Source organism: Hirundo rustica, chromosome 2, assembly GCF_015227805.2.
Source record: "Hirundo rustica isolate bHirRus1 chromosome 2, bHirRus1.pri.v3, whole genome shotgun sequence".
Classification (NCBI taxonomy): Eukaryota; Metazoa; Chordata; class Aves; order Passeriformes; family Hirundinidae; genus Hirundo; species Hirundo rustica.
Window position 1 is genome coordinate 1,240,310 of NC_053451.1, and position 16,900 is coordinate 1,257,209.

General features: G+C 60.3%; 2 protein-coding genes across 3 annotated transcripts in view; both read right to left on the reverse strand.

Moving 5' to 3' along the window:
- Positions 1-1,668: 1,668 nt before the first annotated feature.
- RELT (RELT TNF receptor) lies at positions 1,669-8,342 on the reverse strand. Of its 2 annotated transcripts, none has more exons than XM_040054723.2 (11): positions 8,249-8,342; positions 5,619-5,676; positions 5,259-5,348; positions 5,019-5,173; positions 4,852-4,937; positions 4,355-4,588; positions 4,104-4,184; positions 3,933-4,014; positions 3,667-3,852; positions 3,479-3,593; positions 1,669-2,877 (listed from the first exon to the last, which is right to left on the reverse strand). In XM_040054723.2, the coding sequence occupies exons 2-10, from the start codon at positions 5,661-5,663 to the stop codon at positions 3,506-3,508; spliced, it is 1,047 nt and encodes a 348-aa protein (XP_039910657.1). In that variant the 5' UTR covers positions 5,664-5,676; positions 8,249-8,342; the 3' UTR covers positions 1,669-2,877; positions 3,479-3,505. The 2 variants fall into 2 exon arrangements, with proteins under 2 accessions (XP_039910657.1, XP_039910658.1); XM_040054724.2 differs by having other exon boundaries at positions 8,198-8,262.
- Positions 8,343-8,761: 419 nt separating this feature from the next.
- The window catches only part of ARHGEF17 (Rho guanine nucleotide exchange factor 17), a 29,107-nt gene continuing 20,968 nt past the window's right edge, over positions 8,762-16,900 (reverse strand). The window contains exons 4-21 of the mRNA XM_040056610.1: positions 16,532-16,648; positions 16,142-16,234; positions 15,601-15,777; positions 15,280-15,330; positions 14,912-15,021; positions 14,716-14,801; positions 14,487-14,605; positions 14,040-14,253; positions 13,871-13,944; positions 13,559-13,752; positions 13,223-13,473; positions 12,642-12,888; positions 12,475-12,561; positions 12,296-12,363; positions 11,809-11,957; positions 11,546-11,720; positions 10,643-10,885; positions 8,762-10,206 (exon numbers count right to left, since the gene is read on the reverse strand). Of these exons, the coding sequence (XP_039912544.1) occupies positions 10,016-10,206; positions 10,643-10,885; positions 11,546-11,720; positions 11,809-11,957; positions 12,296-12,363; positions 12,475-12,561; positions 12,642-12,888; positions 13,223-13,473; positions 13,559-13,752; positions 13,871-13,944; positions 14,040-14,253; positions 14,487-14,605; positions 14,716-14,801; positions 14,912-15,021; positions 15,280-15,330; positions 15,601-15,777; positions 16,142-16,234; positions 16,532-16,648 (2,646 nt within the window). The 3' untranslated portion in view covers positions 8,762-10,015. The remainder of the gene's footprint in view (positions 10,207-10,642; positions 10,886-11,545; positions 11,721-11,808; positions 11,958-12,295; positions 12,364-12,474; positions 12,562-12,641; positions 12,889-13,222; positions 13,474-13,558; positions 13,753-13,870; positions 13,945-14,039; positions 14,254-14,486; positions 14,606-14,715; positions 14,802-14,911; positions 15,022-15,279; positions 15,331-15,600; positions 15,778-16,141; positions 16,235-16,531; positions 16,649-16,900) is intronic.

The following is a 16,900-nucleotide window of genomic DNA, read 5'->3' on the forward strand; positions in this document are numbered from 1 at the left end:
GGTGAAATATTTGCCACCTGTTGGGCCAGAGGCTTTAGTGAGGACATCTGGTTACCAGCCTTGAGCCACTGTGTGGACCCAGGGCCACCACACGGTGCCAGGCTTGGGTAGCTCCTTCCCAAGGTGGCTTCATGGTGGTGGGGAGATGCTCCCTGCCCTTTCCTTGATCCCAAGTCCTTCCCTTGGTCAAGTCATGGCTTGAGTGAGGGTCCTGGGAAGGTCGCAGTGGGGAACACCGGTGGAGGGCCACCAGCTTCTCAAATATTTCATTCCAGCAAAGCTTTGCTGATGTTGGTTAAGGAAAAGGGTTTTCCACAGTGAGGGATCACACCAGGCATTAGTGGGGAAGAGCAGGAGTGGTTAAACCATCCTTAGCAGCCATTGAAGTGTCTGAGATTAAAATTCCAGCTAAAGAGGAAGGAAAAAAACTCTGGACCATTTATCCATCCCTGTCCTTACCTTTACTTCAAAACACAAGCTGCGATGCGAGATTTGGGGGGAGGATAGGATCTTAGTAGTGGCGGTGACCCCCAAACCCCAGGAGCCTCTTGAAGCCTGAGGCCATCATGCCTCCATGTGGCTGAACCCTCCAGGCAAATCCTTGCAAGGATTTGCTCCAGTATTTTATGAATAGTAAATCCCTCAGGTCAGCATTGTTGCAGTTTTGGGATGTAATTCCCAGGAAATGTTATTTAAGAGGTTTGTTTTAATGAGGGATGTTCAGAGCATCTGGTTTTCCTCCAGCCATGGGCATCCCACTCCCAGTTTGCCCACTGGTCCTTCCCACAGAGATCCCCCCTGACTCTTTGCCATCCCCTCCCCCATCCCCACAGGGAATGTGGTATGATGTGGTTCCCAGCTGGAGGGCATGAAATGGCATCCTGGTTTTTTAGAGGGGTGGAAAACAACATTTGAGGCTTTATTTTAGGTAAAATCCAACCAGCCAACAATAGCAATAAGAGCTGCTGGATACCCATAAACCCAGATATTTTTGGTTTGTTTGGGTTTTTTTTGTTTGTTTGTTTGTTTTTGTGGGGTTTTTTGTTTTGTGGGTTTTTTTTGTTTTTTTTTTTTTTGATTGCCAATATTTACAGGCCCTCCAACTCTCATCCCCAAATTGTGGTGACCCTCTGCCCATCTTCCCTTTGCTTTGCTCCTCAGCCAGGATCAGCCTCTGCTCTGCTGTGCGTTAGCATTCCCTTAGGGGGAAAAAAAAAGGAAAATAAAGCCTGTGACGGAGCTTGGGAGGGAGAAAATCTTGGAAAATGCATTTCTGTGGCATGTTGCACCATGGAACTTAGAGATTCTCTGGCAATCAGGTAAAAGAACTTGTGGGAATGTTTGCAGGGCAGGAATAGCAAAATACTTGGTTTGACAGGAGCGATTCCCTGGAAGTGCTCGATTGCGCTGTTTGTAGGGAATAATCTTGATGCAACATGGCCACCTGCAGCCTCCCTGCATCCTGCTGCAAGAGATGGAGCTGGGAGATGGAATTTTTCTGGGGGCAAAGGGGTTCAGGATCAGGGGAGGGATTTCTAGGAAAGCATGGCGAGGTGCAGGATCACACCCAAACCCTCCCATTCCCACAACACGGCCTCAACCCACACCAGGCTCCCACCCCTCTTTCTATGTAATTAGTTTTAAATTAATTTCGACCATCAGACCAGCTGGTTTTTAAGTATTATTGGACCTCTTAAATAAAAATAAATACCAAAAAAAAAATCCCTGAAAGAACAACAACAACAACAAATTAAACCCAAGAGTAACCACGTCTTCCAAGTCTACATCTCACAGGTGTGTAGGGAACATGGCCTTGGACTGATGCCCTGGAGAGCCCCACAGCCTCAGTTTGTCCATCTGAAGTGTAAATTTGGGGTTATTTTCCCGTTTGTTTTCTGTTCTGGTTTTGGTTCTGAGGATCAGGTCGTGATCTCCCTGACAGATTTCAGCCAAGAGTTTGTAACTGTACGATATTTACTGTAAGATGTAGAACATTCGATAACTATTAAAATGTTTCCAAAAAAAAAATTAAATAAATAAATAAAAGAGCCCGAGAGGGTTTGGTGGTCGGTTTTTTGGCACAGTGATGTCGTGGAGAGGTGAATGGGACCAGCCACAAACCCTTTTTTTGGGTTGATGGTTGAGGTTGATGGTCTCCAGCCCAGCCTTGGGTGGGTTATCCCAGGGATATCCCATGGCCAGGCCAGTGTGATCCCATAGAAGCAATTCCTGTGGAAAGTGAAATGTGTGATCTTCATGGTGAGCATCACCACCATGTGCTCCTGAACCTGAGACTTGGGAGAGAGGATGGAGGGGTGGGTACAGGAGACCAGCTTTGCTCGGAGCAATCCCTGCCCCAGCTGGGTTGTTGGGAAGGGGGGAGTCATTCCGTGATCCAGTGATTCATTACTGTGTGATGCTGAGCGCTGGCACCAGGTGATGGAGGGAAATCAGGAGTTCATGATGGTCCTGGAGAGTTCAACAGACCCAGAAGGTGACCATGAAATGGCACTCAGTGTCCTCTGTGCTCCCCGCGGAGCTGTGTTGTGGCAGCATGGTTCCCAGAGATGATTATTCCTGCAGCCACCACCACCGGCATCGCAGCTCCTGGAGTTACTGTCTGTGAGGCCACCACACTGTGGCCACCATCAGGCCTCAGGGACAGAGAATCCTTCTCACCAGCCGAGAGAGACGCTGCGTTTGCTGTGCTGCTGTCGGACACCTTGGTGGCAGGGGCAGAAGCTGAGCTGCCACCTCCAGCACTCTGCAGCTCTGAGCGGGACTGGCTTTCACACAGTGCCCAGTGTCCTCCATCCCCTCCACGGGGTCTTTGTGGCTGTCACTGACCCCTGAGGCAGCCCCCAGGCCAGGTGCCTGCTGTGGAGGACAAGGGATGGGCCACAGGTGAGGCTGGATTGGCCCCAAGGTGGCAGGAACCACTCGGTGTCACCCATCCATGGCTGCCACTACCCAACCTGAACCTCCCCTGGCACAGTTTGCTGAGGCTGTTTCCCCTTGTCCTGTCCTTGTTCCTGGGAGCAGAACCCGATCCCCCACAGCTGTCCCCTCCTGTCAGGGAGCTGGGCAGAGCCACAGGGTCCCCCTTGAGCCTCCTTTTCTCCAGGCTGAGCCCCTTTCCCAGCTCCCTCAGCTCCTCCTGATGCTCCAGCCCCTTCCCCAGCTCCGTTCCCTTCCCTGGACACGCTCCAGCCCCTCTGTCCATGTGGGGAAGATGGATGGTGCCAGCAGCAGCGCTGCGGGAGGAGGGGACACGGGACGTGAGCGAGGGCACGTGTGCCCGTGCAGCTGCCCATGAGTCATGGATGCCCCGTGCCAGGCCCTGCCAGCACCCTGCAGCGAGGGACACCCCCTCCCTCCCGCCTCACAGCCCCCACGCTGCATCCCCACAGTGTTAATGCTCCATTTTCCAGCCTCCAGAACCCCTTTCTCCAGGAAGGAGCCCAGGGCTCCCCCTCACCTCGTGGGTGCTGTTCCATCTCAGGGGTCACATCCCGCTGCTGGCGGGGAGGGGACCACGGAGGGGCTCCCCCGCCGCCTCGCTCCTCATCTCAGGGATCCGGGACACCCGAAACCTGTCGGGGAGCATCGCATCAGCGCGTCCCCCCCTGCAGAGGGGACACACAGGGCGGGGCTGTCCCCGCTTACCTGCCGATGGAGAGGATGGTCACCTCGCTGGGATGAGCGCCGGGTCTGGGGGCTTTGGTGGCACTGAGCGATGGCAGCACCTCGGGCCACTTCTGGCCGCAGCGGGCGCACGGGGCCGGTCCCTGCACCGTGTGCAGGTGCTGCTGGTGGTGGCAGGCGGGGGGAAACTGAGGCAGGAGGTGCAGCCTGGGGAGGGGGCAAATGCCGTCAGCGTGGGGGTGGTCCCACCATGGGGGGTCCTCAGTGCAGCCTTAGGGGACCCTTACTTATTGAGGGGGGCACAGCTCGGTGGCATCAGCTGTTGCCTCTGATGCTCTTTCAGCAGCTCCTCCAGCGCCGCTGCGTTTTCTGTGTGTGGGAGGACACCGAGGAGTTGGGGGTCACGGGGCTCTGGCCCAGGTCACCCCCTCCTCCCCCTTCCCAGGGACCCCCCCGACCTTTCTTCTCGGTTATCAGCCGCACCAGCACGCCAATGGTGTCCTCGTTGGCATCCTCCAGCTGGTAGATGGAGCTGGGACCTGGAAGCAGAAGATGGGAAGTGAGGGAAAACTCGGTGACGGGGAATAAGGCACTCCAAGGCCAAGCAGGATGCCCTGGGACGAGGAGGACAGGAAACCATGGGAATGGGCTGAGCAAGATGAGACGGATGTGGGATCACCAAAGTGATCGTGGCACAGCCAGGGCTCACCGGTGCCGCCTGGCTGGGGCTCCTTGCTGGCGGTGCAGTGATAACCCCTCTTCTTCAGCAGGTTGCAGACCAGGATTCCCAGCAATCCCATGGCACAGAAGACCGGGACGATGGTCAGCACGGCTGCCTGTGCTGCCGCTGCCTCCTCCTCTTCCTCACCCAGCAGGGTCACCCTTGTCCCATTGCTTCCTGGTGTCCGGCCCGGCATTTCGGGGCTGCGGGCTCTCCGCCGGCCTGCAGAGAGGCACGGGATCATCCTCAGAGAGGGGATTCGCTGGGATTAAACCCCATTTCCCCAGGAGCCCCGCACCAGGGTAGGACCCCAGCGAGGCAGAAGCCGCTCGTGTCGTGAGCAGAGGCGTCCTCAGCTGCCACATCACAGCAGGACACGGCGCCCCATCCCAAGGGGGACGCGCCCTGTGGCGTCCCCTGGCCGAGGGCACGAGCTCCTCCGTCACCCCCGACCCTGGGGTGACACCTGCGGCTCCAGCACCCACCTGGGCACCCCGGGGTGCTGCGGGGAGCAGCGGCGCAGGGCAGGCACCGGCCCCGGGGCTCCCTCTCCCCTCCAGGGCTGTGAAACCTGCGGGGCGGGAGGGGAGGGTCAGCACACGGCCCCCAGCCCGGGCGGGGCTGCGGCTCAGCGTCCCCCGGCTGGGCTCACCCCGGCAGGCAGGCTCCGCACCGGCTGTCGCTCGCCGCTGTCCCCGCTGCCACCAGGACCCTGTTCCCGGCCCGGCACTGGGTGTGAGCGGCGCAGGACGCGTCGCCCAGCGAGAAGGTGCCGGGGGGACAAGCTCGGCACGTCCCCGCTGGATCCTGCGGTGAGGAAGAGGAGGGTGAGCGCCGGCAGGGTCCCGCAGTCTCCCTCCGGCTGGAGGTGCCGCAGGTGGGCACGGCTTACCCCGCTGGGCTCCTCTCCGGGCGGGCATCCCGCTGTCCCCTGCTCCGGGGCACTGCAGCTCCCGGCCCCCTGGGCGGCTCTGCTCAGCACCTGCGGGAGGATCAGAGCGCTCAGCGCCGGCTGCTGCGGCTCCCCCGTGGTGGGGTGCCGGTGGCAGATGCCACCTTGTCACAGGTAATGCCACCGCTTGCCGCACAGCCAGCGGAGGGCTTCATCCCGTGGGGTGAGGGATGAGAACTCACTGGATGCACCACGATGGATGCAAACCCATGCCCATGTCCTACACGGCAGCGGGGTGATGTTTGAGCATCAGAGAAGCAGAGGGATGGGATGGGACGGGACAGACGAGGCCATACTCACCCCCAGGACGGTGACAAGCCACCAGTGCATCCCGCTCCTCTTCATCACCCGGGGAGACCTGCCCGAGGGGGAGCACCGGGCTTATCATCCAGGGAAAATCCCACTGGAGAAGTTATTATTTGGGGGGGCCTTTCTCTCCCCTCTGGGATGCTCCTAGGTATCTGCCTAAATATCCCTACAGCAGCAGTCCCGAACCGTTCCCCAGAAAGTTTTTTTAGAGGTTTTATGGAATGCCCAGCATCACCCCTGCCCTTGGAGATCCCAGCTCCAGCCCAAACTGGAGAGGGACCAAACTGCTCCATCCCAAACTGGAGAGGGACCATCTGCTCCTTGCACGAATGGTGTGACTCAGCAGTGGAGTCACACCATTCGTGCAAGGAGCAGATGACGCGAAACAAAGTTAAAGAAAGATTTTTCCTGCTCCGGAGGAAATCCTTTTGCATCTGCCACAAGGAAATGAAGCCACTAAAAAAAATCTCTAAAGAATATTTAAATAAAAACTTGAAGAGGTGTTTCCCAGAGTCTCATCCCCCCTCTTCGGGCTCAGCAATTGGTTGTTAAAATTAAAATCTATGCTGACAGCACAGGGAAGGAAGGAAGGAAGGAAAAAATAAATAATAACCCAAAGCCGGATCCAGCCTCCGCATGGAAATCCTGCCACCCGCATGGAAATTCCCCCCCACGCCCCCGGTCGTCACGGTCCTGCGAGAGCTTCATTACAGCCTGTGCCTGACTAGTTTCTCCTAATTAGTGGCCAGCACCACTCCGAGATGCAGCTAATTACACATGAGGGGGGTCCCGGGGGTGAGCGGGGCTGAGCCGGGTGTGTTCAGGGGACGTGGCTGGGACAGGATGGCAGAAGCCAAAAGGAGCATCCTCCGTACTCCAGTTCCCTCCAGTAGCTCCCAGTACAGGAGCACTCCTTCAGGGTGCCGGCACGGAGCCGGCCAGCTCAGCTCCTGTATGCCCCTGGGATTTGGGATGTGCCGAAGGGATGGTGGTTCCCAGGCAAGCTCTCCACCCTATAATCCAACAAAACTCGAGTTTAAACCTAACGTGAAGCATTTTAATCCTCTGGGGCTGTGCAATTCGAGCACTTTAGGGACACACCGAGATGTCTGGGGACCGGCTGGCTCTGCTAGGGAAGAAATGGTCTCCTGAGGGAGGGGACAGGAAGGTCCCACCGTGCCTGAGGGACCACGAGCATCCCGGCTCACCAGAGCACTCCAGATCATGGTAACTGGATCTAAACACCACCAGGAGCAGGGGTAAAGACGATTTGAGGCCAAGATTAATCCAAGGATTAAGGACATCCCTCGGATGAACAAAACGCTGCCACAGGAATGCAGGAGGTGCAGGGGCCAGAGGGTGCCAGCTCCTGGTTGGCACTGGAGCTTTGCCCAGGACTCAACACCCGCTTTTGGGGGCAGCTTGGGGCCATCCCAAGTGGGGACGGGGTATGCAGGCACAAACCCTCAGCTGGTGATGCCGGGAAGCCCAGCTGCCCTGACACACTCCTAAAACCGACTTTGCCCCTCCAAGAACCGGAGGAAACAAAAAAATAACCCCACCGGTGCTAGACCTGGCTGCTTTTGGGGACGCTCCAAGCTCCACCAGCCCCGCGCCCCACCTGACCGGCGCATCAATGCCAACACGCCAGAAGAGGCGACTTGATTTTGGAAACCTCCCCTAATCCCCCGGGATCACATGAGCACTTTACTCCCAGCCCCCCTTAGCACAGTCTGCAACCTAAAACTGCCCGCTGGGATTCCAGCGAGGGCTTCCCGTCCCTGTGGGGGAACAGGGTTTCAGCCGATGGCTCCCGCAGACAAACAGAGGTAAAAAGGAGCAACTGTTCGGGAAAACTTTGGGGAACAGCTGCTGGAGACAGCCTTGCACAAGGAGGGGATTGTGGATTGTTCGGCAGATGGAGCGAAACTCGGCATTACCGCACCCCCGGAGCAAGTGGGAACGACAGAGCCGCCACGAAATTCCAGCCTTAAAGTCAAATGATCCCGGGGGAAGGGCTGGGATGGCGCCCAGCCCCGGCAGCGGCACGTCCCGGCCCCGTTCCGGGGTGCAGCCCCGCGCCGCAGCATCCGCAGCATCTCCGGCCTTTTGGCCCGGAGCCCTGGGATTTTCCAGCTCCGGCAAAAAAAAAAAAAAAAAAAAAAAAAAAAAAAAAAGAAAAAAGAAAAAAGAAAAAAAAAAAAAAAAGGAAAAAAAAAAAGACCCTACACGGCTCCTACCTCCTCTCCCAGGCAGCTGCTGCTGAGTATTCCTTAACCTACTTTTTCTCCTCTCCACCCTTTATTTTAACCTACTTTGGCACTGCAGCAGCCGCAGCTTCCCGGACCCGCCGGGCTCTCCCCAGCGCACCCCACTCCAGGCGGAGCTCCCCCAAAGCCCTGCTTTAGGGATACGGCCAAGGCAAAAACACCGCCCACCCTTTTTAGCGCAAAGTGGGGGTCGAGCATCCCAAAAAACACCGGATCCCCCTTCCCTGCACAACCCAAAGCTGAGGAAACCCCGACCCCAGATCCCCCCAACGGGGGAATATCCCTTGAAGGGGGAATTACCCGAGCCCCTCCGGGCAGAGGGGGTGTCCCTGTGCAGGGGTTGTCCCCTACCTGTCCTCACCGCGGAGCCCCCGGGCTCCCCCCGGGGCCGCCCCGTCGGTCGCGCCTCCTCGTTATGAATGAACCCGCGGGAGCGCGGCTGCACAGACACCGCCCCGTTTCACGACGTCATACGCTCAGACCACGCCCTATATTTGCATGGCCACACCCCCTGTTGTCACTGCAGCGCCACCTCCCGGCCTCGGTGGGGACTGCGGGAATTGCCGGCGGGATTTGGGATGGGCTTGATCCCCCCCGAGGGGCTGCGTACCCTGATATCCCCCTCAGGGTTATCCAGGACAGAATAACTGCACCCCAGTGGTGGAAAGAGCTCCTTGCTCCCCACCGGGGTCTTCAGCACCAGTGGGTGGTGGGAGCTGTGCCCGACCTCACCCTGTCCCCACCACCCCATCCCGAGGTGAAGGATGAGACCACGCTGGGATCATTCCGGCACGGGTGACCTTTAATAACAAAGGGCCCCCAAGTGACCGAAATCCCCCCCGCCCCACCCTCCTTTCCCAAAATATCCTCATCATCCCAGTTATAGCACACACCCACTCGCTCCGCTGACGGACAGACGGATGGCTCCATGTGGGATGGCAGCATTCCTGTCACTCACCCAGCTGTGTGGGACTGGGGACACCCTGATTCATCCCTGCCACCACGGTTGTCACGTCTCCCACGGGGGCAACGGGGTGTCCCGATCTGGGAGCACCGATCTCGCCTGGATCCTGGGGTGAAAGCAGGAAAATGGCGAGACAAAGGGCAAACGCGGGAGGGTTGGTCCAGCGCAGTCTGGTTTTTAGGGTCCCCCACACTGTCACCCCATTTTAAGGGCGGGGGAACAGCTCTGGTGGCTGGCAGGGAACGCGAAGATGACTGTTCTCATCCAGAGGTGCTTCAAAAGGCAGCAGCGCCTTCATCCCACTACCCAGGCTGCAAAATCCCACGTGAAATCACAGAGAAGGAGGGGGGGGGACACCCAAATTTCCTTCCTTCCTCCCCTGCATCAGCTCCCCCCCTCCAGCAGCGTGGTCCAGCTCCACCAGCGGGGTCAGGCTCACCCTCGGCACGATGAACCGGGAGGTTTTAACCCCTCAGCTCCGGAGCGGAGGGACTGGCAGTGCGGTGCTGACGCCCCTGAGCCCCGCACACCCCCAAATAAATAAGGATGTTTATATATATATAATATATATATATATATTTAAAACAAACGAACAAACGAACAGAGCTATCTGGGTGCTGGCGATGGAGCGAGCGGGTTAGCGGGAGGCCCGGGCCGGGGGGGACACCGCGGGCGGATTGTCCCTGGGGTGGTCCCGCGGCGTGGCCGGGGGTCCCGGGGGCCGGGGGGGGTTGGTGACAGGCCCGCGCCCCCCCGCCCCATGAAGCAGGCACACACAAAACCGGAGAGCAAGGCAGGTTCCTGGCGGTCGGGCATCCTCCGGCTGGTCCCCAGGGATGCTCAGTAACGTCCTCCTCCTCCTCCTCCTCCTCCTCCTTCGCGCCTTCCCAAGCAAACCCCCGCCCCCTCCCCATCTTCCGGAGGCCCCCGAAGCGCTGTGCGTCCCCCCCCCGAGTCCAGTGCGGCGGCCGGGGGGACGGCGGGGGGAGCGGGGCTCATCCCCCCCAACCCCGAGCACACAGAGAGCAGCCGGGTTGGAGATGAGAGGTGCTGGGGCGGGGGGCGGTGGGCAGGGGGCCGGGACCCCCCCTCTGCACTTAGGGGGGCCAGCACCCCCGTTCCTGGCCGGGGCGGCTCGGGGGGGCCGTGGCTGGTCACGCTCTCCAGAGGAGGAGGTGGTTGGTGCTGTCGTCCCGGCCCACGGTCTCGCTGCTGCTGGTCAGCCGGAAATCCTCGTAGCCGTCCCCGCCGCTGATCACCAACATCTTGGGCTTGGACAGGGCCAGGGCCGGCCCACGTGGGCGGGACGGGTCTCGTTTCTCGGCCTCGCTCGGCTTCTCGGCCCCTGCCGAGCGCAGAACCCCAAACGCTGTCACCCGTGTACCCGCAGCTCCGCCGGTCCCTGCCACAGCCCAGCAGCGGCAGCAGCAGCGGCACCTCAGCACCAACCCCGCACCGCTTCCCAGGCACCGCATCCCGGCCCCAAAACAACCCCTCTCACCCCAACAGCCCCTCTCACCCCAAACCGACACCATGGGAATTTGGGTCCCCTGGGAATTTTGGGGTTGCTCATGCTGGCGGAGGGCAGTTTAGACCGCAGTTTTCCCCCACCCAGCGCTGCCAGTTTTTCACCCTGGATTTTAACAGGGCAAGAATGGAACGGGCACTCCGACATTTCAAGGCTGCTCCTGGTCCCCCAGCACGGCATTCCCAGCCCCACAAACGCCCTGTGCTGCTCCTGAGATGTGCCACGAGCGGGACACGGCAGCCACCGCACCTACCCGTGTCCCTGGGCAGCGGGAAGAGCACGTCAAAGCCGTCGGGCAGCTCGATGGCCGTGAGGAAGCGCACGTGGCCGGTGTGACCCTGGGACAGCCCCACCAGCGCGGGCGCCGCCTTGGCCGACACCGACAGCGTCAGCACCACGCCGGCGCTGGTCCCGATCCACAGCAGGTCCTTGCACACCAGGAGCGCCGTGATCCGCAGGCAGGCGGCCTTGTGCTGCCTGATAATGGCATCCGAGCCTGCCGAGCATCCCGGCCATCAGCGCCTCATCCTGCCTCACACGGGGCTGGGAACCCACCCCCCACCACAGGGATCCATCCCCAGGGGGATCTGTGGCACACGGGACGTGGGGAAGGGACCTCACAACCCCACCGCCAGCTGGTGGGAGCACATTGGGTTGATAGGACAAGGGGAAATGGCTTCCCACTGCCAGAGGGTAGGGATAGATGGGATATTGGGAAGGAACTGTTCCCTGTGAGTGTGGTGAGGCCCTGGCACAGGGTGCCCAGAGAAGCTGCAGCTGCCCCTGGATCCCTGGAAGTGTCCAAGGCCAGGCTGGAACACTGTGGCTTGGAGCAGCCTCGGATAGTGGAAGGCGTCCCTGCCCATGGCAGGGGGTTGGAATTAGGTGACCTTTAAGGTCCCTTCCAGCCGAAACCACTCTGGGAATCCATGATTCTGTGACTATGGGATTACCGCCCCGCTCCAACACGGGATTACCCATTTCCCCAGGGGCTGCCCCATTTCCACCTGGGATTACACAGCTGCCTAACACGAGCACAAGAACTCGCATTTCCTTCCCCAAACTCAGGATCCTAAACTTCCCAGCACCGGCTGCTCCAGAGCATTTTCCAGGGGCACCGGCACCCGCTGGGAGACGCGTCAGGGGCGGCGCTTACCGGCGAGCATCTTGTGCACCGGGGGGGTGATGTCCGCCTCCGCCAGCTGCTCGTAGGTGGTGGCGTGGTACAGCCGGACCTGGGCGCTGCCCTGCAGCGCCACCCACACGCCGCTGCCCGCGCTCACCATGCAGGTGACGCTGCGCCCGCCGTCCTGCCCCACCTGGAGCGTGTGCTGCGGGCGACAGAGCCACGGTGATGCCACCAGCGCCGCCCGCTGCCCCTGCCCACCGTGCCCGCCCGCCCGCCGCCGCCCACGCTACCTCCTGTGCCAGCGTGGCCGTGTTGAGGACGATGACTCGGTTCTGGCAGCCGCACCACAGCTTCCCCGCCACCGCCACCATCTTGGTGATGGGGCTGCCCGGCGAGCCCAGGGACAGGGACTTGGAGTTTTGGGGGTCCCAGAAGCGGCCTGAGAGGGTGGGAAGGGTGGGGCGGGTAGTTAAAGCGTTCCCAAAAAAAAGGCCAACTCGATACGGAGGATTGGAGGCGGCGGCTGAAGACAGCTTTCTTCAGGTCACCCCTTGGAGGGGACATAAACTGATGCCACCGTGGGGTTCCAGCGGCAGGCAGGGACCAGGAGAAGGATGCCCACCTCCACCTGCCTCTGAGTGTGGTGTCCCCAGCATCCCTCCTGGGATGTCCCTTTCTGTGGAAGCAGGGAAGCCACCCTGAGCATCCCTCCCCAGGGGCTGCCCAAGCCACCCCCTGACAGCCACCATTTTGGGGCTGACCCAAATCCGACCTCACCTGCTTCCCGCTGGTACACCACGAGCTCCCCGTTGGCCAGTGACACAAACACCTGGTTATCCAGGTACCTGTGGGGACAAACCACCTTCAACATCCAGCTGCAGAACCTCGCTCAGCCACCCCAAAACCCCCTGCTCTGGCCCACCCCCGGAGCTGAAAACCCCCCTTTCCCCACTCACAGGATGCACATGACGGCAGCAGCGTGTTGCATCTTCATGCTGTTCTTCCTGTTCCGGATGTTGTCCGAGGACTGGTACACGTGGATGCTGCAGGAGGAGAACAAAGCTTGAGGCTCCCCCAGGACTGGCGCCCTTCCCGTGTAGGAATTCCCACCCCAGGGACATACCAGCCGTCCTCGGTGCCCAGCCACATGGAGCTCTGGTGGGCTTCGGGGTCCAGGCTGAGGAGGTCCTCGAGGCTGCCGCGGGTGAAGGAGCCGCGGCTGGAGCGGCGCAGGGCGCGCCCGTCCGTGGGGCTCTCGCCGTGCCGGTTCTGCCCGTAGGTGCCAGTGATGGGCACAAAACCAGGCTCCTGCTCTTCCTCTGAGCTCGTCGTCTCCACTACTGCCTCCTTGCAGCTCGGGATCTCTTCATCTGTGGAGGAGGAGGAAGGAAAGGGTCAGACCACGAGCATCCAACACCCTCCAAAGTCACAGGAAGAGACCATGGGTGATGTCAAGTCCAGGGGATGGCACAGGGACGCTGAGCCCCAAAACCCACGAGGTTTCACCCAAAGCCCCTTCCCATCTCAGTTCCACACTGCTGGGCTGATGCCTCTCAACATCTCTTTTCCCAGGCTCAAAAAGCCTCCATTCGAGGCAGATTCCCCTGAGGAATACAAGGCAGAGAGGCCAAAAAACTGGAGCTGCCCATAATTTTGGGGCTAAAAAGTGCATTTCTCCCTAAGCAGGGGCTGGAGAGGACTCACTGCCAAAGCTGGAGGAGATGGTGGAGTGGCTGGCTTGGCTCTGCAGCGTCCCGGAGGGGCTGGGCGAGGACTCGTCATCCGTGTCATCGCTGTCAAAGGGCACCAGCTCCCTGTTGCCGCCGTCCACAGGCTCCGAGAGCTCCAGCGACGAGCCCGAGATGGAGATGTGCAGGCACGGCTGCGGCCCCGCGTCCTCCTGCTGCGCCGCGCCCAGCTCCGCCGAGGGGCTGCCCAGCGGCTCCGCGCGCTCCCTGCCGCCGCCGGGGAGGGAGGGAGAGAAGCAGCTCCAGCATCGCCCAGCGCCCGCCGGCTCCGCGGGGCCGGGGAGCGTCCTACCTATAGGTGCGCTTGAGGCCCGGCACGGAGGCGATGCAGAGGATCCTGGCGGAGCAGACGGCGATGCAGGCCTCCACCGTGGGCTCCTTGCGGATGCTCAGCAGGCAAACCTGCCCCACGTAGCCGTCGCTGTTGCAAACCCAAACCTCGTGCGAGCTCTCCGGGCTGCCATGGCTGGGAGAAGCGCAGGAGAACTGCGAGGGAGCAGCAGATTGGGTTATTCAGGACTGATGCAGGAGCTGTCAGCATCTGGTAACGAGATCACTGCGACGGAGAGGGCCCGTGGGGTGCTTGAACACAGACATTAAGTACCTGCATCCCGCTCCGCGTCTTCATGATGGGGATGGCTTTGAGGAACTCCGGGTCCAGGCAGTTTTTGCTGGAAGCTGGGAAAATCAGGTTGGGGGATCAAGAAGTGATGGAGGAAAGGGGTGTACCTGAGCCCACCACCACGTCCAACTCCCCCCCTCCCTGCTGTTACCCAGCTTTTTCTTGGCCTCCTCGAAGGCTTGCTCGAAGCCGAGCCGGGCGTCGGGGTTGGGGAACTCGAAGATGAAGGACTCGGTGCCGTCAGCTTTGGTGGTGCTGAGCTCCACCTTGTTGGGGGGGAAGGCCATGCTGAAGGACAGGGATTGCTTCTCCGACAGCTCCCGGTGGATGGCGGCCATCAGGTCCTTGATCACGTCATCCAGGCCCTTGGGATAGGGACAACACTTCAGCTCTCAGGGACGGGCCACCACAAGCCACAGGCTCGATAACCCCCTGCCATCCTTCAGAGGCTGCCCCAACCTCTTTTGTGACCTTAGGGCTGGACGCTTACGGCCACCAGCCCCTGCACAGGTTCTCCCCTCTTGCTGAGGACATCCTGTGTGGTCCCACTGGGAGCGTATCCAACTAGGGGACGGCTCCAGGGCTGCCATCCCCATACCTGGTGGGGGAAGCTGAGGGTCTCTGACAGCTTGCTGACTTGCCCCAGCGTGTTGAGGTCTTCATCCAGGCGGCTGATGCTTTTCTGGATGCTCTCCCTGTTGGTGGCTTGCGAGGCACCTGTGTGGGGACACACGCACGGCGTTAACCCCTCCCTCCCTGGCACCACCAGCCAGGGGGAGCCATGGGTTTTGGGGCGACATGGAAAACTCCAGCAGGCGGTGACAGACCTTTGACGATGTCCACATCCTCCAGGGGCAGCTTCCAGAGCAGTTTGTACTTGCTGGCGGTGTCGATCACGCTGGCCGCCGTGTACCTGGGAGGTTGGGGGGGGATGGCTGAGCTGCACCCACAGCCGCAGCCCCCTAAAGCCAGGCCAGCTGGCAGGAACAGCCAGGGCTTGTCCACAGGCCCGGCGGTACTCACAGGCTCATGGAGCTGCGGCGCAGCGAGCCCGACTTGCGTTTCAGCGTCGTGCAGACCAGCAGGTCCGTGAAGAGGAAGAAGGAGCGGTCCTTCTTCCCACCCACCGCCTTCTGCAGAGCCGTGGGAGACAGCAGGGGGTTAATGACCATCTTTCTGTGCCAGTGCTGGGGGAGGGCCCTGCCTCAGCTTCCCCCGTGTGCCGCCTTGCCTTCCATCTGTCTGTTCCATCCATCCATCCATCCATCCATCCATCCATCCATCCATCCATCCATCCACAGCCTCCCATGGGCACACAGGTGTCCCATGACCCATGGTCACAGCACCCCCCTGCCCCACCCAGCATGTGGCCCCACGGACCCTGCTCTTACCACTTCCACGACCATCTCCTGGCGCAGGAACCTGCGGAGCGGAGCCTGGAGCTGTGGGGACAAGGAGACCTGTGGGTGGGAAGCCGCGGCAGGGAGCTCTGTGGCCTTCATCCCCGGCCCTGCATCCCCCAGCTCAGAATTGGGACCCCAGTCCCTTCCCAAACACCCAGTAGCACAACTAGGCCAAATGATGACGGGGAAAGCTGGACCTGGAGGAGAAAACAAGTGCCCTGGCCTGGGTTGACCCAGAAAGAGCAGAAATGAGGACATTTTGTGGAGAAGGAACAAGCGACCCCCAGCTAAGGCCCCCCCCTTACTTACGTCCTCCATCCCTTCGATGTGGGACTCAATCTCCTGCACGATCCGGGCGTTCCTCTCCACCTCCTCCGCGCTCTTCATGCCCTTGTTGATCCTCTCGGCCACTTGCTTGATGTTGCGCTGGGCGTCGATGAGGAAAGGGTGGTCGGGGTGGTCCTCTGGCGTGTGCTTCAGCAGGTCCTGCCGCGGAGATAGAGCCGGGCTGTCACCTCTGCCAGCGCCTGGACACTGCCAACGTCACTGCCTGAGCACCTCCCAGGCTGCTCTGGCTGCTGGGGATGGATCCAGCCCCAGGGAGGGGGTGCACATGTCCAGCAGAAAGGCTGAGGGCAAGGGGACAGCAGCGGCAGGGGGGCACCAGGGTGACCGTCCTCAGAGTGACCATCTCCAGGAGGGCAGAGCCATGTGCACGCACCAACTTTGAGACAAGGGGTGGGAAAAGGGGTCAGGAGACATCTGAGAGCCCTGAAAGCTGCGTGGAGGCGAGGAGGAGCCGTGGCCTCCCCCGCTGCTGGTGTGACACTGCCGCCCCCGCGTCACCCACCTTCACCAGCAGCTCGTATCGCGGGATCCTCTGCACCGGCTTGATCATCAGGTCAGACAGGGCCTGCTTCTCCTTGTTCTCCCGCATGCTTTGCTGCAAAACACCCATGAGGGACAAGGATGGGCCCCTCAGTGGGACACGGCAGGGACACAGCCTCCCACCAACCCAGGAGCACCCGTTTTGGTTTGGGGTCACTTCCTTCCACACCATCCAGGGCGGTTCTGGTTCACCCAAGTGATTCTCATTCATCGCAACTGAACCTCTTTGCAAAAAACCCAAGAAGGTGGGGGAAAATTCCCAGTCTGGCAATAAATTTACTCCCATTAGCTCCCACCGGAGCTAATGCCTAGATCGTGGCCAGGATCCATGGAGGCAGGAACCAGGACCCACCTCCAGGAACTTCATGAAAGCTGGCCGGGCTTCCTTGGCGATCCTGACGGCATCCTTGGCGTTGAGGAAGTTATCAATGTAGGCAGAGTAGATGTTCACCAGCACGTCCTTGGAGAACTGGGAGGGAAAACCAGGGCTAGATCCAGCAGGGATCATGGGCATGCTGGGAGAGCCTGGAAGAAGCTGCCCCAAGGGTTAACTCTGGCTCTGGGCTGGCTCTGGCAGGGAGGGCTCACCCGCTGTCCGCCCACCTCGATTTTTCAGCCCTGACGTTTGTGCTCCCGAGGCAGAAACGCGGAGCTGCAGAGCCAGCCGGGAGCAGCAGCTCCCACCCTTATGCTAAGCAGACAGCAGGCCTGGAGATCGTCT

What these genes read in the sequence shown, in the direction of transcription:
- RELT (XM_040054723.2), bottom strand. Translation starts at nt 5,663, where the DNA reads ATGAAGAGGAGCGGGATGCACTGGTGGCTTGTCACCGTCCTGGGG. An exon ending in CAGCACCCCGGGGTGCCCAG is followed by an intron (nt 4,589 to 4,851) that starts GTGGGTGCTGGA and finishes GCCTCTCTGCAG; the next exon opens with GCCGGCGGAGAGCCCGCAGC. An exon ending in AGCTGTGCCCCCCTCAATAA is followed by an intron (nt 3,853 to 3,932) that starts GTAAGGGTCCCC and finishes CCCCCTCCCCAG; the next exon opens with GCTGCACCTCCTGCCTCAGT.